Source organism: Anarhichas minor, unplaced genomic scaffold (assembly GCF_050575085.1).
Source record: "Anarhichas minor isolate MPS153535 unplaced genomic scaffold, ASM5057508v1 ptg000030l, whole genome shotgun sequence".
Taxonomy (NCBI): Eukaryota; Metazoa; Chordata; class Actinopteri; order Perciformes; family Anarhichadidae; genus Anarhichas; species Anarhichas minor.
Window position 1 is genome coordinate 2,783,002 of NW_027466476.1, and position 15,903 is coordinate 2,798,904.

General features: G+C 42.9%; 1 protein-coding gene across 1 annotated transcript; it reads left to right on the plus strand.

Annotated features, from left to right (window-relative positions):
* The first annotated feature begins 7,442 nt into the window (after window positions 1–7,442).
* Window positions 7,443–14,576, plus strand: LOC142964319 (rabphilin-3A-like). The gene is made up of 17 exons (XM_076104586.1): window positions 7,443–7,908; window positions 8,028–8,039; window positions 8,168–8,293; window positions 8,440–8,569; window positions 8,734–8,817; window positions 8,905–9,073; window positions 10,597–10,782; window positions 10,908–11,090; window positions 12,401–12,480; window positions 12,627–12,701; window positions 13,160–13,269; window positions 13,395–13,521; window positions 13,613–13,669; window positions 13,784–13,938; window positions 14,024–14,105; window positions 14,261–14,357; window positions 14,446–14,576. Exons 1-17 carry the CDS (start codon window positions 7,835–7,837, stop codon window positions 14,574–14,576), a joined length of 1,878 nt encoding a protein of 625 aa, XP_075960701.1. The 5' UTR covers window positions 7,443–7,834.
* The last annotated feature ends 1,327 nt before the right edge of the window (window positions 14,577–15,903 follow it).

Sequence of the window (15,903 nt, forward strand, 5' to 3'; positions counted from 1 at the left end):
CTGAAGCATGGGGATTAGATGGGGGAGGGGAGAAAAAAGACTGAATGAACGGTAGATATCTGCAGCTGCCTTCTCTCACATGAGCAACCACAGTAGTGATTGGACGACACCCTTCTGCTGGTACCACTCTCTCTGTGTATTACCCAGTCTCTCTGCCAGCCCACTGTTTTCTGTCCAGGGAAAGACTGGAATTAGTCAAGAGAGAAAAGGGTAAAATTATGCTTTAGGATACATCACATGAAAAAAGAGAGATGGAGAGCACTAGGAAACATGGGTGTTAAGGGAAAAGGTGAAAAAAGATGGAGGAATGAAGTAAGTGCTCTGCACGCTAACTGCATAATTTAAAACTGAAGGATACAAAGCGACTGTACCCATAATCCCGTGTCTTCAGCTTGTCTTCCTCTCGAAACATTCTGTATTTCCAACCATCCTAGCAAGATGCATCATTTTTGACAAATTGCGACCATGTTTATTGATACGAGAGATGAACCAATTATTATTATTATTATTATTATTACTATTATTGCAACAATGACCCGTTCCGCTGCATGGGCTTTGAAAATTGGCACAGGTACCGTATCGTCTACTACAAACACATAAACCGGTGCACACACATGCACGCACACAGCTTTTAATCATTCTGATTCTCGTCTTCTGATCTTGCCGTTACCATGGCCACAGTTGGTAAAGGTGCATGACTCTATATTCCTCTGTGCTCTTCACGATCCATATTCGGCGCTTAGGACCCAAATCACATGTTATACTAGAAAAATGCGTTGGTTTCTGTGCCTCACTTTCGAGCATATTTTTAAATTTGTTCTATCAGAGAGATTATGCTGCTGTTTGCGGCCGAGCTTCTGAAGGGAGTGGCTTCGTCTTCAAATTGTAATCTGTGCAGTGGATGTGGTGAATCTGCTCGATGAGGATCGATTCCCCATCCACTCTGAAACAGGTGATTAGATCTGCCCAAGCATTGTGGCATATTGGAAAAGACAGTTGTAATTAATGTGGCCTTTAAGCAAAGTTCCCTCAAGAGAGCAAGGAGTTAAAAATCCAAAACAGATTTGGGCTGTGGTCGAATCTATAAAAAACAGCCAGCTATAAGCAACCTTTCTGTCCACTACCAAATATAATCTTTGATTAGAATCCCCTCCGTACATAGCTGCATAAGGCTATTGCCCCAGAGGCTCAGGGTGAAGTCTAAATACACAAACTTCAAGTCACATAGCCGAGTTTCGTAACACTGCTTTTTGTCTCGGAAGTTGGGCCAAAGCTTATTGTTAGTGTTGCAGTGTTTTCAGGCTAGAACAAGCCCTCGTTTACCAACAGAGATCTGCTTAAAGCACCCAGGGGCATTGTACCTGCTAGTTTGCTGGTGGGACCAGAGGGAGGGTCAGATATCCAGCAGCTGAACCGTGCCAGATCTTCAAAGCAGAGCAACAAAGAGGCCGGAATAATAGCCGCCACACTGAGGGATTGATAGGAGATCTGATAGGTTAAGAACCATATCTCAACAGACCACCAGATGCAGGTCACTGCTGGTTAGTAGGAAATAGATGCATCGTGTGACGATAATGCCCCTGTCTGGTCGTACTTGTTTCCCGGAGATAAGATGGGAGGAAATTGAAGGAGCATGACTGGCCAATGCATCAGCAGCCAGAACTCAAAGTCCCACGTCTTACTGGGATAAATCCCAGTTGGCCGAGCATATTTGAGCCTTACTGCAAACGCTTGCTGTATTGCTCCATGTTCGATAGCTGTTTACTTCTGTAGTTCTAAAATAAGGCATGGACCAAAGAACAATATTTTCAGATACATTTGAGGATGATTACTAATGAAACCTATAGGATATAGACTGCGAATTCAGTGAGTTGATTTAAGAATGAAAAAGGTCTGATAGGGCCAACAGTGATGGCAGGATAACAGCACGGTAGCTTGTTTGTCACTGGATGGTCTTTCCTGTTTGTTCTACAGCGATGCGGGACCTGGAGACATGCCTGCCAAGAGTGTGCATTTTTGAAACGGTGCAACACTCACACATTCAAGGGGTGAAGAGCCCTCACAGGTGGTTCCACAGATGGTTCCTGTCAACGCCACTGTCTGACTGAAAACATGAACAATTTGTCAATGACACAGACCAAAAAGACCAACAAACATCCTTATTGTTTCCCGAAATAGAGTGGAATAATGTCTGTTTTAAGTTCTGTGATTTTTTTCCCCTACCCAAATCCACTGTTCTGTACATAATGCCGTATATAGGCCCAAGTACAGAAAGCGTGCACTAATGCCTGAAAGAGGGGACTTACAGAGGAAAGCAATGGTGGGCCGGAGTTTTAAATAATTAAGAAATGCTGAGTGATGTTTTACTCCTGCAGTGGAGGGTTTCTTGGTGCATTGCTTTACGATCCTGCCCAGGCCAGAGTGTTGTTGGCAGCTTACAGTCCCCTTATGGGGGATGGAAGTCGTTGTGCCATGCAACTGGGAGTGTTTATTTGCTCCTTCCTACCTTGTCTCCCCATCCGCCCTGCATGCCTGGTGTGTGAGCATTAGACACCAGCAACTGAAATACTGAGCAGAGTTGGTTAGAAACATCTTTGTGACATAGCATTCAGTAGAAAGGGAATTACCGCTTAAATTGGGTGTGCTCCAATCATCCACAGTAAATCACTTGTGTTCATGGCCCTGTCAGCTGTGTGGTGGTACCAGTTATAAGTTTGTCTATGAAAACTGCACAAACTTTGCATTTCTTTTTGACATTAGAGCCACCTACCACCAGCCCACGTGTCACCACAGAATGTGAAGGAGCAGCTGGTTGTACTTTTTTGATGACATGTAGCCTACGTGTGAGTCAAGGTATCGTCAACTAGCTCATGTTTTAGTGAAGGTCTGTAAATGACTCATAAGTCAACAATATGCAGCAGTACACATTAATGGGCTTTACTTCTACATTTTTTTTACATTTTTATTTGGGGCATTGTATTTTTGCATTTAAGTCTTAATCATAAAAGCCCTGAACCTTTTAATTATCAATAAGATGTTGCTTTCTAAGTTGAGATAGTATGATTGCTAATTATGTTAATTTAGATTTGATGTTGCCTTCCCTCTGTCCCAAAGATGTTGGTACATTTTTTACTTCTGATCGGCTCTCATATAAGTCTGTATTTATAGATGTGACTGAAGAAGAGATTTTAATGAAAGAGTCTTCCCTGATTAGGCACGATGTCCCAGATCACCACATGACTTGAGTTGAAACTGTAGACCGGCCAAGATTCTCCTGTCTGAGGATCTCAGCCTGTGTTCTGTTTCATAATACATAAAACAATCTGAGTTACTGCCAGACCAGATGGTAGAGGAAGAAAAATCAGGATGAAATTAAATATGTTATTTTCCTTCTCTTCTTTAACTCGGCTACTTAGATTTGTTTTGCAGTTTTAATATTTTAAATGAAAATGTATGTACTTTACATCACCGTTTTTAAATAGTTGGCAGGATAATAAAAAAGAGAAGAAGACATATGGTAGACATATGTCACATACATTTTACACCAAACATCCATTATTTTTGGAAAGATGAATCCCTTTTTTGTTGCTTGGTTTAACTGTGTTTCATAACATGATGCATTGTGAATATGAAGCCACATAGGGCTATTACTATGCCCAGTAATAGCTAACTTAAAAAAAAAGCTATAGCTCAGTTATTTGCTGCACTGTGAAAAATTGTGTATGGTTTGCAAGGTTAGTGGGTCTTTAATAGGAAAAAGCAGGGCGTGTTACGGCTGATGAAACATTAATGGTCACAGTAACCTGAAAAAAACATGCATGGTTTCACCAGGATTATTAAATCATAGGGTGGATATGCTATGCTGACATGAATATCAACTCTGACATCTACTTAGAATCAGCATCTTGGAAAATGTTTTGGAGGAAAGTGCTGATGTAAGCTTGCAGGGACTCTGCTGGTCAATGATAAGGGGTGTTGGTGGATGATTGGGTGTTGGCTACAGCAGAGCTTTAGGGCGACATCCGATCTCCGTAAGTATATTGTAGCCCTTAGGCATGGAAATACGAATGAAGGCCTGATGAAAGATAAATTAAAGTGAAACCAATTGTGGGACTTCGCATTGATCTTTTATTCTCATTAACCCATTTTAGAAATTGGCTTCTTGGAGGATGGCGAGGGAATTGTTGCCCTGGAATTGAAGTGCAGTACCACGTTGTGTTCCAATATCAGTATCTTCAATACATTGACAAATAGGACACAAAGGAGGGTATAAAATAATATGTTAGATATGTTACTGAGTACAGGTCGAGTCGACAAAGTCACGCTCCAGTAATAATTGCTCTTTGGGCTGCATTTTACTATTAAAACCTTGTTTTTACGCTTTGTTTTTTGCTGCTCTCGGAATAGAGGAGATGCTCCCCCCCTTTGAATCCATGTTTATGGACATTTGATCATCCATCAATGTCCTGCTGCCTCATTGTCACTCTCCCTGCGTTCTTCAGCTCTTGTTCCCACAAGCAATTAACAAAATCTTGAAAAAATTGACAGGCTGTCAGCCATAACAAAGTGCTCTTATTCAGGTCCACTCTTTTCCGAGTCATATGTTCTGCAGTAATGAGTCATACACCTGCCATCAAAAGTCACATAACACCATTAGAGTCTGTGCATAAGACTAGTTACTCACACTGGGCATTCACTTTAAGTATCCAAGGAGAATGCATGCCCGGGTTTCTAAAAATGGATGTAAAATCTGTAGGGTGTGCTCTGGGAGCTGCGTATGTATACATCCCTGAAGATGTACGGATGCAGATTTGTATCGACTATCCTCCCAGGGCCCGAGGAGGAGATGCAGCTTTCTAAATTGGTCCTCTCCACCCTCACAAGAAGCTCTACTTAGGAGAGATCCTGCTGTGTGGATGACTTATGATGATTGGGCAGATGACTAGCTTGAGTCCATGCTCTCCCTCCGGTCTTTCCTGTTGTCATCTCACACATAATCTGATGCTATTCATGACCGGTGTATTTGTAGAAACTGTTGTGTGGTTGCTTGCACAGTTCTTGGCACCACTTTTTTTAGCCACGTATGAAAGCATCATCAAGTCATAGAGGCGTCACGACATTTTGGAAAATACAAAACCCACAGCAAAATATCTGCTGCTCTCCAGAGAAGAATCCACCACCTGACTGAGTCATCTCATATGGGAGGAAAACATGTACAAGATGACTGTTGCACCAAGTCAGAGTCACAGATGACGCAGATTAGTTGCGTTTATAACCTCAAGAGCATGGAGGATGATCGTCCGAGGGTCACAGTGATGTCAGATCTGCAAAATAGCAATAATCAGTCTGACATTTGGGTTGAGATGATTGACCTCAGATACATTTTTTAATACGTCTGATATGTAAACCCTTTCTGACTGCACAGAAAGTGAAACCAAGCCTTTCCGTGTCTGAAGAATCAAAGCCTATAGTGACAGCTCCTTATGAGAAAAGTGTGGCTACAATCCGTCAGACTATCCTGCGTGCGAATTGGACTGTCACCTCGGCAAAGAGTCCACTTCTGTGATGCAGTAACATCTATCCCCAGCGCCAGAGAGCTCTGACTCGTCTGAGTCAGTGATTACCCAGCCCAATGCCTGACTGCCCCCTCCCATCTGTCTCTCTCCATCCAGCTCTCCAGGACAATCATGTTGGACAAAAGTGGGATAATTCATTTTGGCAAGTGAAGGAGGGCCACGCTTGAGAACTTCGGTGTATATGATATATGCCGCGCAGTCAGAGTGATGTGTGAACCATCAGACTGCTACTGAGAAGTGGAAAACGACAAATGCTCCCTGAAGACTGTGTTGCCACTGTTGGTTGGATGCATGCAGCATCAGAGGGAAAAGAACACACCCAGAGTGTCTATTGATAGCACAGCAAATTTGCTGTTTTTCTTTGATTCCTGCAAGCAGTGCAGCAACAGATTACAGCTCAAAAGGTATGTACCACGACGTTACGCAGCATTAATACGAGCAGCTGAATGAAGGAGACGGCGGTGCACCCCTCCCTTTCGCTCTCTCTTCACTTTCTCCAAGCTTCTATAGTGCTGTGAAAAGCTGAGGACAAGTGAAATTTATTGATTTTCCTTTTAGCCTTATCGTTATGCATTCCTTACTATATCTCTCCAATACCTGCCCTCTCCTCATTCTGCACCATCACAAATCTGGACAAGTGAAACTCCAGAGAGGCTTTTATATCCTCTTGTCGCTCCTTTTTCATTCTTTGGCTGCAAGCACTTTCCCTCAGGACATACACTGCTCTATCCTCCAGTCTACGGCTGCTGCAGCATCACTCCATGAATTGCCTGACAGAGGCTCGAAGACAATTGCACAGGGGCACCCATAAACACACGCACACACACACACACACACACACACACACACACACACACACACACACACACACACACACGCTGAGTAGGCTTGCCCACGGGGCAATCGGCTCAGTGATTTCTGTTGACATCATTTGTATCATCTTTACCATGTCAATCTGAGAATTAAATTCTATTCAATTACATTGCTGGTGTATCATATGGATAAGGGCTTTGTGGGAAACTAAAACAGTTGACAGCTCACTGTTTCTCCACCGTCATCGTTTGCACTGGGCTGAGTTCTCAGCCTGCACCAGTACTTCACATACTCTGACGACACACAACCATCCCACAAACAATCCAGTACAGATTTCACGACACGGGGGAACAAGAACTGCCCTACAGATCGTATAAACGACTCATCAGCCATCTCCATCACACCTGACCACACACCCGGTCCGACCAGCTAACTCAGAGAAAGAGTAGAGGTGGTCGACAACTACGAATACACGGACATCACTTTGGATAAAAGCCTTAGCTCTAACCGTGAACAATCACAAATGCTGGAGACAAAGAATCTTAGTCATCCTTGTCAGCACAAACTCACCTCCTCCTCCTCCTCCTGTATTGTGGCATAATTGAGCCACTCCTGCTATATGGAACCATCTGTTTCTTTGATATGTGTGGAGTCACAAACTGGAAGAAAATTACACCACCCACTTCAGTGTAAATTCACTCTGGTCACCAATGCACAGGAGGGCTTGCTTTGTTCCCTTTGCAATACTCACACTATGCTAACCCTGTTAGAACCAAGCATAGCGTAAGCTTGTATTTGACAGATCTTTTTTGTTTGCGCTATTTCTTTGCAATGTTTTCCTGTGTCCATTACTTGCTTGAATATGTCTGTGGAAAGAATTTGATAAAACAGGCTTGGCAGGAGAAGATGGTACTGATTAGGCTGTAAATTTGGCACCAGGAAACGTGGTTACATTGCCATTGGTTTATGATATTTAGTTGATATTTCAGGCTTGAATTCGTAGGAAGCAATTAGATGAAGGGAAGATTATTTTGGTATTCATTTGTTTGGCTTATGATGGCCACTAACGTGAGGTCATCATTAGCTGCCTTTTATTTAGCCCTACATCACTGTGTGGCAATTAAAGGAAGTGCATCTGGTGACTTGCCAATTCCCGGTCAGCACTGGCTCACAAATTTGCACGCAATGTCCTTTTTTATGAGAGAGCTGCCCATGGTGGCAGTTAAGTCGGGGCTGTATAAGCATGAGATAAGGATAGATAATAGCAAAAAGTGTGGACTCAACACACATAAAAAAACAAAAAAAAACAACAAACATCTATTCCCACCCAAATTAAGAGCTCTTAAACTAATGTCAGGAAAAGCTGCCAACTTTCTCTACAGCGTTTCACGCTGAATTCATCTCTGTCTTTGTGTCTGTCCACCTGCAGGCTGTGATAGTGCAGCATGACGGACACAGTGATGAGCAGCAGCTCGGATCGCTGGCAGTCCAACGACAGGCAGAGGACCATGCACGCTAGGTAAGCATGATAGTCAGAACATTTTCATATTGTCAACCTTCCCTATGAGTCTACCAACCCACACTGTACTCTCCTTTGTTTCGCCTGCATTCCTCTGATGTGTGCGATCTTTGACACAGTGATAAAGAGCAGTAAGTAGACAAAATCCTAATCCACCTCCCTTATCTGCATCATGTACATCTGATATGTTACTGTTCCGAAAGCAGTATGATATGTTGATGCTGCGTAAACTCAACTGGAGAATATGTTTGTCTGACAGGGAGAACTGGACCATGCAGCCAGGCCCTGGTCCTGGTCCAGACCTGACAGATGAAGAGAAAGAGATCATAAACAATGTGATTGCCCGTGCTGAGAAAATGGAGACCATGGAGCAGGAGAGAATTGGGTGAGAGATTGCAAAACATGCAGCGGTTTCTCCGAAGGGCATGTATAAAAACAAAAATCGCCTGTTGAGACTGAGGACATGCATACATTTATACCTGGGATGATTAACGGTGACATTTTAAGTACTTTTGCCCTTTGGTGTTGCAGGCGCTTGATAAATCGCCTGGACGACATGAAGAAGACTGTGTGTGGGGATGGACAGTCCCGCTGTTTGCTGTGTGGGGAGCAGTTTGGGTCACCTGGGGCCAGCTCAGTGGTGTGTGAGGACTGCAAAAAGGTAGGTAATGAGTCAGCCAATTATTACAAGCAAAAAAAAACCTGCTTCCCTGCTGCATATCATACGAACCTTGAGGAAACACAATAGGTCATGGTCTATGACTATTTGTAAAAGCATTGTAAATGGCGAGCAGCTGGAATTTTTTATTTTCTCCTGTCGTGTAGAACATGTGTACCAAGTGTGGTACACAGTGTAGCAGTCGGCCACGTGCTGTGTGGCTATGCAAGATCTGCAGAGAACAGCGAGAGGTGAGTGTTTCACACCAGTGAACACATAAAATAATTCATCTGTCTGTTGGAAAGTCTGTAGCACACATGCATTTATTTATTTCTCAGGTGTGGAAGAGGTCTGGCGCCTGGTTCTTCAAAGGTTTTCCCAAACATTTCTTGCCATCGCCCATGCCATTATCTAAAGGAAAGGAGACAGGAGCCCAGGAGGCGGCAGAGCCTAAGGAGCCCAAAGCCTCTGGGGCCAGGAAGGCAGTAACCCAACCACAACCACCAGGTAGATCTGCCCCTTCAGCTTTAGCCTGCAGTCTTTTTCAGTTGACATTAGGGAACATGCAGATCTTTATAACCATCAGTGCGAGTCATTCTCCTGCCTTTGTGCAGCAAGTTTCAGGTTTTCAAGTTTTCAATATCTAGAAATCTTTAAAAAAGGATCTGCCACTCTATTCAAGCTGCTTGCGAGAGAACAGTGCTGCCTGTTGACTGTTTTTTAGTCAAACTAAAATCTGAAGGCTTTCACGTTTTTGAGTATGTCAAAAAAATAACCACTACAGCTATTGTTCATATGTTTTTCCATTTTACGCAATAGGATATTTTCAAAAGTGGGTAAAACCCATCTTTGGACATGAACACTTCAAGCATCTGGGTGGGCGTTTCCCATGGCAGACTGACATCTGGTGGCCTGTGTTGCTGGGAGACATGCTGTCAATGTCTATGGTGTGCCACTGACAGTAGAATGGCATATTGTTCTTCATTTTTCCTTTGAACTTAGATTCATTGATTGCAGAAATGCTGTGCCTAACATGTTTTGTTCAGCAAGATAGATGAACAAAACGTTATAAACTAACTATAAACTAACTACACCACAGTTTCATGAGCGCAGCAGGTATACACAACGAGGCTGTGAAGGCGGACTAGTCTGCGTGATGATGTTTCATTGAGCCACTTGTTGGCAATCACCTTTTTTAAAGACACGTAAAAGCTTCAACGTATTATATATCGTAGAACAAAAGGTTCTATCTCATTTTAGGCATCTAACAAAGAACCCATAGACCTCAAGACGAGGGAGTCGGAAGAGCAAAAATGCTAACTCATTTCCGAGATTTAGGACCCGTTCCTGCAGCACTCCAAACGTTACGCTTTTTTCACCCTTTATACAACAAGTGTACCTAACATTGGCTATAAGCCATTTAAACTGTTTGTGTTTGGCAAGACATTTGGGAAGACCCATCATGTTAAGTTTGTATTCCACTCAAAAAGCTAGCAACTAGCATTTTTGCCACCTCTTCAGTCTCATTAGATCAGCATCTGCACACAAGTCTTCTCGCAACCCGCCTCTCATTGCTCTTTTCAAACCTTTTATCTGCTTCCCAAATTTGGCAGTACCGCCCACTGTTGCCGAGGAGGGGGATGGAGAGCTCAATTACGCTGTCGGAAGGTGCATGCTGTGACATGGGATGAGGCTTCAGGTGGTGCTGGCATGATGGGTCACATCATTTCACACTTTCAGTGTGATTACCCGAGCAATGTGATTTCCCCCATAAGAAAAGACGAGCAGACTACTGTATATAGCTTCTGCATGTACAGTAGTCGGCTGCCACAGCTTGTTGTAGTGTACTGTATGTAGGTCAATGCCTTTGCAACGAAAAAGCTGCAACATCAAAAGTATCCAGAGAGACTGGGGAGTATTACAGATTCCACTGCAGCAGGAGCCTGACTTGATGTGATTAAGCACGTCTCCATCATGTATGGTGTGTGTCTGTGGGTTTACTGTATTATGCTATTCATTCTTATTTTTAGCACCAGAGCCACAGGGCCGTGCTGGTTACCCACCTGTGGCCCCTAAACCATCAGCTGTGCGCATGGCGACGGGCGGTGCTGGCCCTGAAGAGGCGGGGCAGGGCAGCCCAGTGGTGATGAAGAAGATGGTTCCCGTCCAGAGCTCCAGACCACAGCCTGCTGGATCAGCCACCATGGCCCAGCAGGGTGAGAGACAGCTAGGACACAATCTTTTCTTCACATCCTTATAAAGAGTCCCAGGCATTAACCAAATATTGCATCCCTAGTGGTGTTATTTCTTTGCAGTCACAGATGATTGAATGTGGTTTTAGGTCCAGTGGCAGGAGATGGAGGGGCTTACTCCTCTGGTGCAGTTCCTCCAGAGCAGAGAGCGCCTCCTGCAGTGAGAGAGGACAAGAGGCAGCCCGCTGCCTACGGTGCTCCTCCTGCCCGACAGCAACCTCCCCCAGCTGAGGAGGAGGAGGAGGCCAACGACTATGACTCGGATGAAGCCAGTGAGTACTCCACTTGCTCACTCTTGAGTGATGAGTGATTTATTTCTATTAATTTAAGGTACGGGTTTTTTTTTCATGCAGTATTGGGTGTTGATGACAGTGTAGATTGCATTGCTGTTCCCTTAAGGGGATACCGTGTTGATTCTTGATTTGAGTTGGTAATAATTCTATAAATTGACCAATGGTCTTTGCATACAGGATGTATCATTCTGGCAGTGTCGACTGAGCTGGGTAGAAAATGACAAATGATAAGCATCATGTGTTTTCGAAGCATGATGATCAATATCCAAGGAACTAAAGCAGAGGAAGACGTGAACAGTAAATCAATAGTGATACATAAGCTATGTAATTGTACAGTTTTTTTTTCATATATCCCATATCCCATTTTAATGATAAGAATGGTGCCATGCCATTCATGTTCCGCGCCTGCAGCGTCAGACGGCCTTTATTCTCTCTCTGGGGGATTGCGTGTTAATTTATTTTATTGAGGTCCGGGAATGTGGAGCTGTGCATTTGGTTTGGGATACAACGGCTAACAGGCTATAGATTCCCCTTGTGTTTAATTCAATCCCTTGTGTAGGCAGTGAAAATGGTTTCATGTGTCTGTTCTCTATAGAGATGTGACGGTGAGAACAGTTTGGCCCCGTGGTGCTGACTGGTTTCAGTCACTCTGCTCAACTGTGTATAACTTACACTAATTGAATGTAATAACCTCAAAATCATCAGACTTTGAGGTCTGATGGATTGTGTGCTTTGATGTATAACCAATCAAATATATACATGTATTTGATCATTAGATAAAGGTGGATGAGCTAATTCTGCTTATTTTTATGGTTGTAGACTTTAGTCTTGTAAGTACATTTTGTGTTCTTGGAGCAGCAAGTTGAGGGTGAATCTCAGCCCAGAAAAGTTAACAGTTATATAAGAGAAATTAACAGATGACATTTGATCATTTGGTCCCCAACAGCTATGCTGGGCCATGAAACTCCTCCAAAGAAAATCTGTGTGGGCAGCATTTTAGTCTTTTTTTTCTTACCCAGAACCTTATTTTTCGGAATGTCTTCCTTTTGAGACTTGATGTTTATTTTATTTATTTTATATTATATGCCCCTGCGTTTTAATGAGATTTCTGTGCTGTTTACTTATTTTCTGTCCGTTCTGGGCTGGTACTTGGTCTCACTTCTAGTCTCAAGTTGAGTGTTGTTTAATTTCAAGAGAATATTTCCCTGTATTTATACTCTTAATGATTCAAGGGCACACTTGCAGCCTCTCTGTAGACTAATGTAACGACTGTTCTGGGTCTCTTTCAGCAACCCTGGGCTCTCTAGAGTTCAGTCTGCTCTATGAACAGGAAAGCAACAGCCTCCACTGTAGCATTCTCAAGGGGAAGGTACCACTATTCTCCTCATTCTCTCACACAAAAGGACAATTACAATCAAGTGGTTTTTGTTAAAAGGCTCCTGAATGGCACTTTAGCCTAATTGCTCTCTGCTGTTCATGATGATGTGATGGACATGGTGCTCCATTTCTCCTCAGGGACTGAAGCCCATGGACTCAAATGGACTGGCAGATCCGTATGTTAAACTTCATCTGCTGCCTGGGGCTAGCAAGGTAAAAGACGCACCTTTCCTACACTAGGCTTTTACTTCCTATTAAAGATTTATTACCTTAATGTCCTGCAAAGCAAAAGAAATGAAGGGTGGTGATTTGAGACCCCCGAGGTTAGATGACAGCCCTTTCTGCTAGCTTAAGCCTGACACCTTGTGGTCTAAATTGACAACAACATAAAATCGGCATGCGGATGATATCTAGAAACGGACATGGAGACATTGTAAATAAAGTAAAAGATGTAGTGAAGGTATATTGTTTTTATAGTGTAATTATACGGTGCTGTATTGGAGAATGATGCAAGTCTGAGTTGCAAAAACAACTTTTGACAGGAAGCAGCACCAAATAGATTCTTCCTGTGATTAAACAGCACAAACCACAGATGTGTGAGATCTTGCGTTGAGCTAACATGCTTCGAGATATTTCCATTACCTTCTCTTTATCTAACCTGCATTTAACAGTCTAACAAGCTGCGCACAAAGACCTTGAGAAACACCCGCAACCCTGCGTGGAATGAGACGCTCACCTACCATGGCCTCACAGATGACGACATGCAGCGTAAGACCCTCAGGTGAACGCTGCACCACAACTGGTCTTTAATTACCCTGTTTTAATGTTTTAAACATAATGTGCCCTAAGTTGACTCTTTTAAAGGTTTGAGAGGCCTGTATGATTTATATTCTCCTTTGATTTCAGGCTGTCTGTCTGTGATGAAGACAAGTTCGGCCATAATGAGTTTATTGGGGAAACCCGAGTGGCGCTGAAGAAACTGAAGTTGAACCAGAAGAAAAACTTCAACGTGTGTCTGGAGAGAGTCATCCCTGTGAGTGAAACTCAATTGCATTCAAACAATGCTTTGTTCTTCTTGTCGGAATCTCTTATTGACCTGCTGTAATCTCGTTCCACCCTCGCAGACAAAGAGAACTGCAACAGCCGGGGGAGCCAGAGGCATCGCTCTCTACGAAGATGAGGCAATGCTTTTATTTCCAAGCATGCCTGAACATGACAGATTCCTCCAGATAATTTTTGCAAAGCCTCATCATGCATCCTACTGCATCCTAACTATTTTCCCTCCTCTGTCTTAGCAAGGGAAAGATGGCGGAGAGGTAGAGGAGCGCGGCCGGATTCTGATCTCCCTCATGTACAGCACCCAGCAGAATCGTCTCCTCGTGGGTGTTGTACGCTGTGTTCACCTGGCTGCCATGGATGCTAATGGCTATTCTGACCCATATGTCAAAATGTAGGTAGAGCAGGATTAGACACACATTTCGATTTTAAATGTATGACTCTAGAAATGGAATAAATAAATTATATTACATTTTCAGATGTCTGAAACCTGACATGGGGAAGAAGGCCAAGTGCAAAACACAAATCAAGAAGAGGACTTTAAACCCAGAGTATAATGAGGTTTGTAAGAGAGTTCAAGGTGAAGGGCTGCAAATAACAAAAATGAGCATATTCCAAAATTATTATCAAATCATTTGGGTTGATATTCTTGGCAACTCAAGTATGAAAAATGTGGCTTGAATTTTTTTTAAATTTATGTCTTGATCAAATTTCAGGAATTCGGCTATGAGATTAAACTCAGTGACCTGGCCAAGAAGAGTTTAGATATCTCTGTTTGGGATTACGATATTGGAAAGTCCAACGACTACATCGGTAAATATTTGATCATAATTGCTTTGATGAATTAAAAGTACAACTGCCACTTGCTTACCAACGCCTGCCTTTCACTCCTCCCTGACAGGTGGGTGTCAGCTGGGTATCACTGCCAAAGGAGAGAGGCTGAAGCACTGGTATGAGTGTCTGAAGAACAAGGACAAGAGGATTGAGCGCTGGCACACCTTGTATAATGAGACTCCCGTAACTAGTGATTAACCATTTGCCCCCCCCACACATACAGCATGAGCTAAAACCTCCCAACTTGGTTTGCATTCATCTCTTAATGCACCTTCATTGTGTTATCAACTCTTTCACTACCTGGCCATCACACAGGCTTACTCACCTCCCTTCCCCTGATGTACCCTCTTCTTTCCAGTCTTCTTATTAACAATTTGTCTGCCTGTGCTGATACTTAATCTGCCTCTGGGACAAATCAAGGCATACATGAATTAGAGATTTCACTAATTGAATTAAGATATATGTGAACAAACAGCTGCACAAGGACCATCATGCCTGTCAGTGATGTTATATATTGTGCTGAACGTGACACATTGCTAAAGAAAATTAATTGCACTGGCACAGAACTAGAAAAGCAATATGTAAGGGCATCTGAGGTAAAAAAAAATCATCAATCAAGTTGTAAAAGCCTCGATTGGGCTCATAAATTCATTAGCCTGTCAGGGAATATGTTTTTTGGGGGATTTCTTGTGGGATAACATCATGCTGTAGTGCAACACTTGAACTGTATACGCATGCCAAGCCACAGACAAAAGAAAACACGCAGCTGCACCATCAAAGATTTCAACTGTGCCCACTGTCCTGAACATATTGTATATTTCCTTGAAGAAATGTTTACATACGGATACATTGCTCAGGTTAGGATAGACATCTAATATATACAGATGATTCATATGTCAGTGGACCATGAGCTGAATCTTTCAGCTGCTGTTGATTTGTGATTTAAACATATGGCACATCTAGTTAAACATTAGGATTTTTATGTATAGTTATTCAAACTGTGAATTATGATTTGTGAGAAGTATTAACTGTGTGATTAGAGAAAAGTTTTTTGTTTGTTTATTTGTTATGGTGAGAATTAGCAGGAACAAGGATTTTCCTCCTGCTTCCTCAACTTTTCTGAAGCTCTGACACCTCAGAGGTTTTCTAGAGTAGTGTTTACACTAAATGCACACGGTGAAATCCGGCTGCTCCACTTAACAAGGAGAGAAGGTGGAACAGGTTATGTCATATGTGCAGCTTTACCTGCATGCACAGTGCTCCTGACTCTGGCGTGCCTGTGCAGTCCGCTTTTACCCCAACGCGCACAGCAGGGCCCGTTTCCCCTCTGCCACACCCAATCATTAAAGGCTTTAGTGTGTGTTTGTTCACCAATCACAGCAAACCAAGGAAAGCACACATTACAAAGTGGAATGACCTCAATTTATACACCTGTTTGCAAGTTATTCCAATGTCAAAATATACATAATAAAGACGAAAACAAAAAAACCTATGCATGAAAGGTCTTGTGGTTCAAGATATATAT

What these genes read in the sequence shown, in the direction of transcription:
- LOC142964319 (XM_076104586.1), top strand. Translation starts at nt 7,835, where the DNA reads ATGACGGACACAGTGATGAGCAGCAGCTCGGATCGCTGGCAGTCCAAC. An exon ending in ATGGAGCAGGAGAGAATTGG is followed by an intron (nt 8,294 to 8,439) that starts GTGAGAGATTGC and finishes TTGGTGTTGCAG; the next exon opens with GCGCTTGATAAATCGCCTGG. An exon ending in GTAGCATTCTCAAGGGGAAG is followed by an intron (nt 12,481 to 12,626) that starts GTACCACTATTC and finishes ATTTCTCCTCAG; the next exon opens with GGACTGAAGCCCATGGACTC.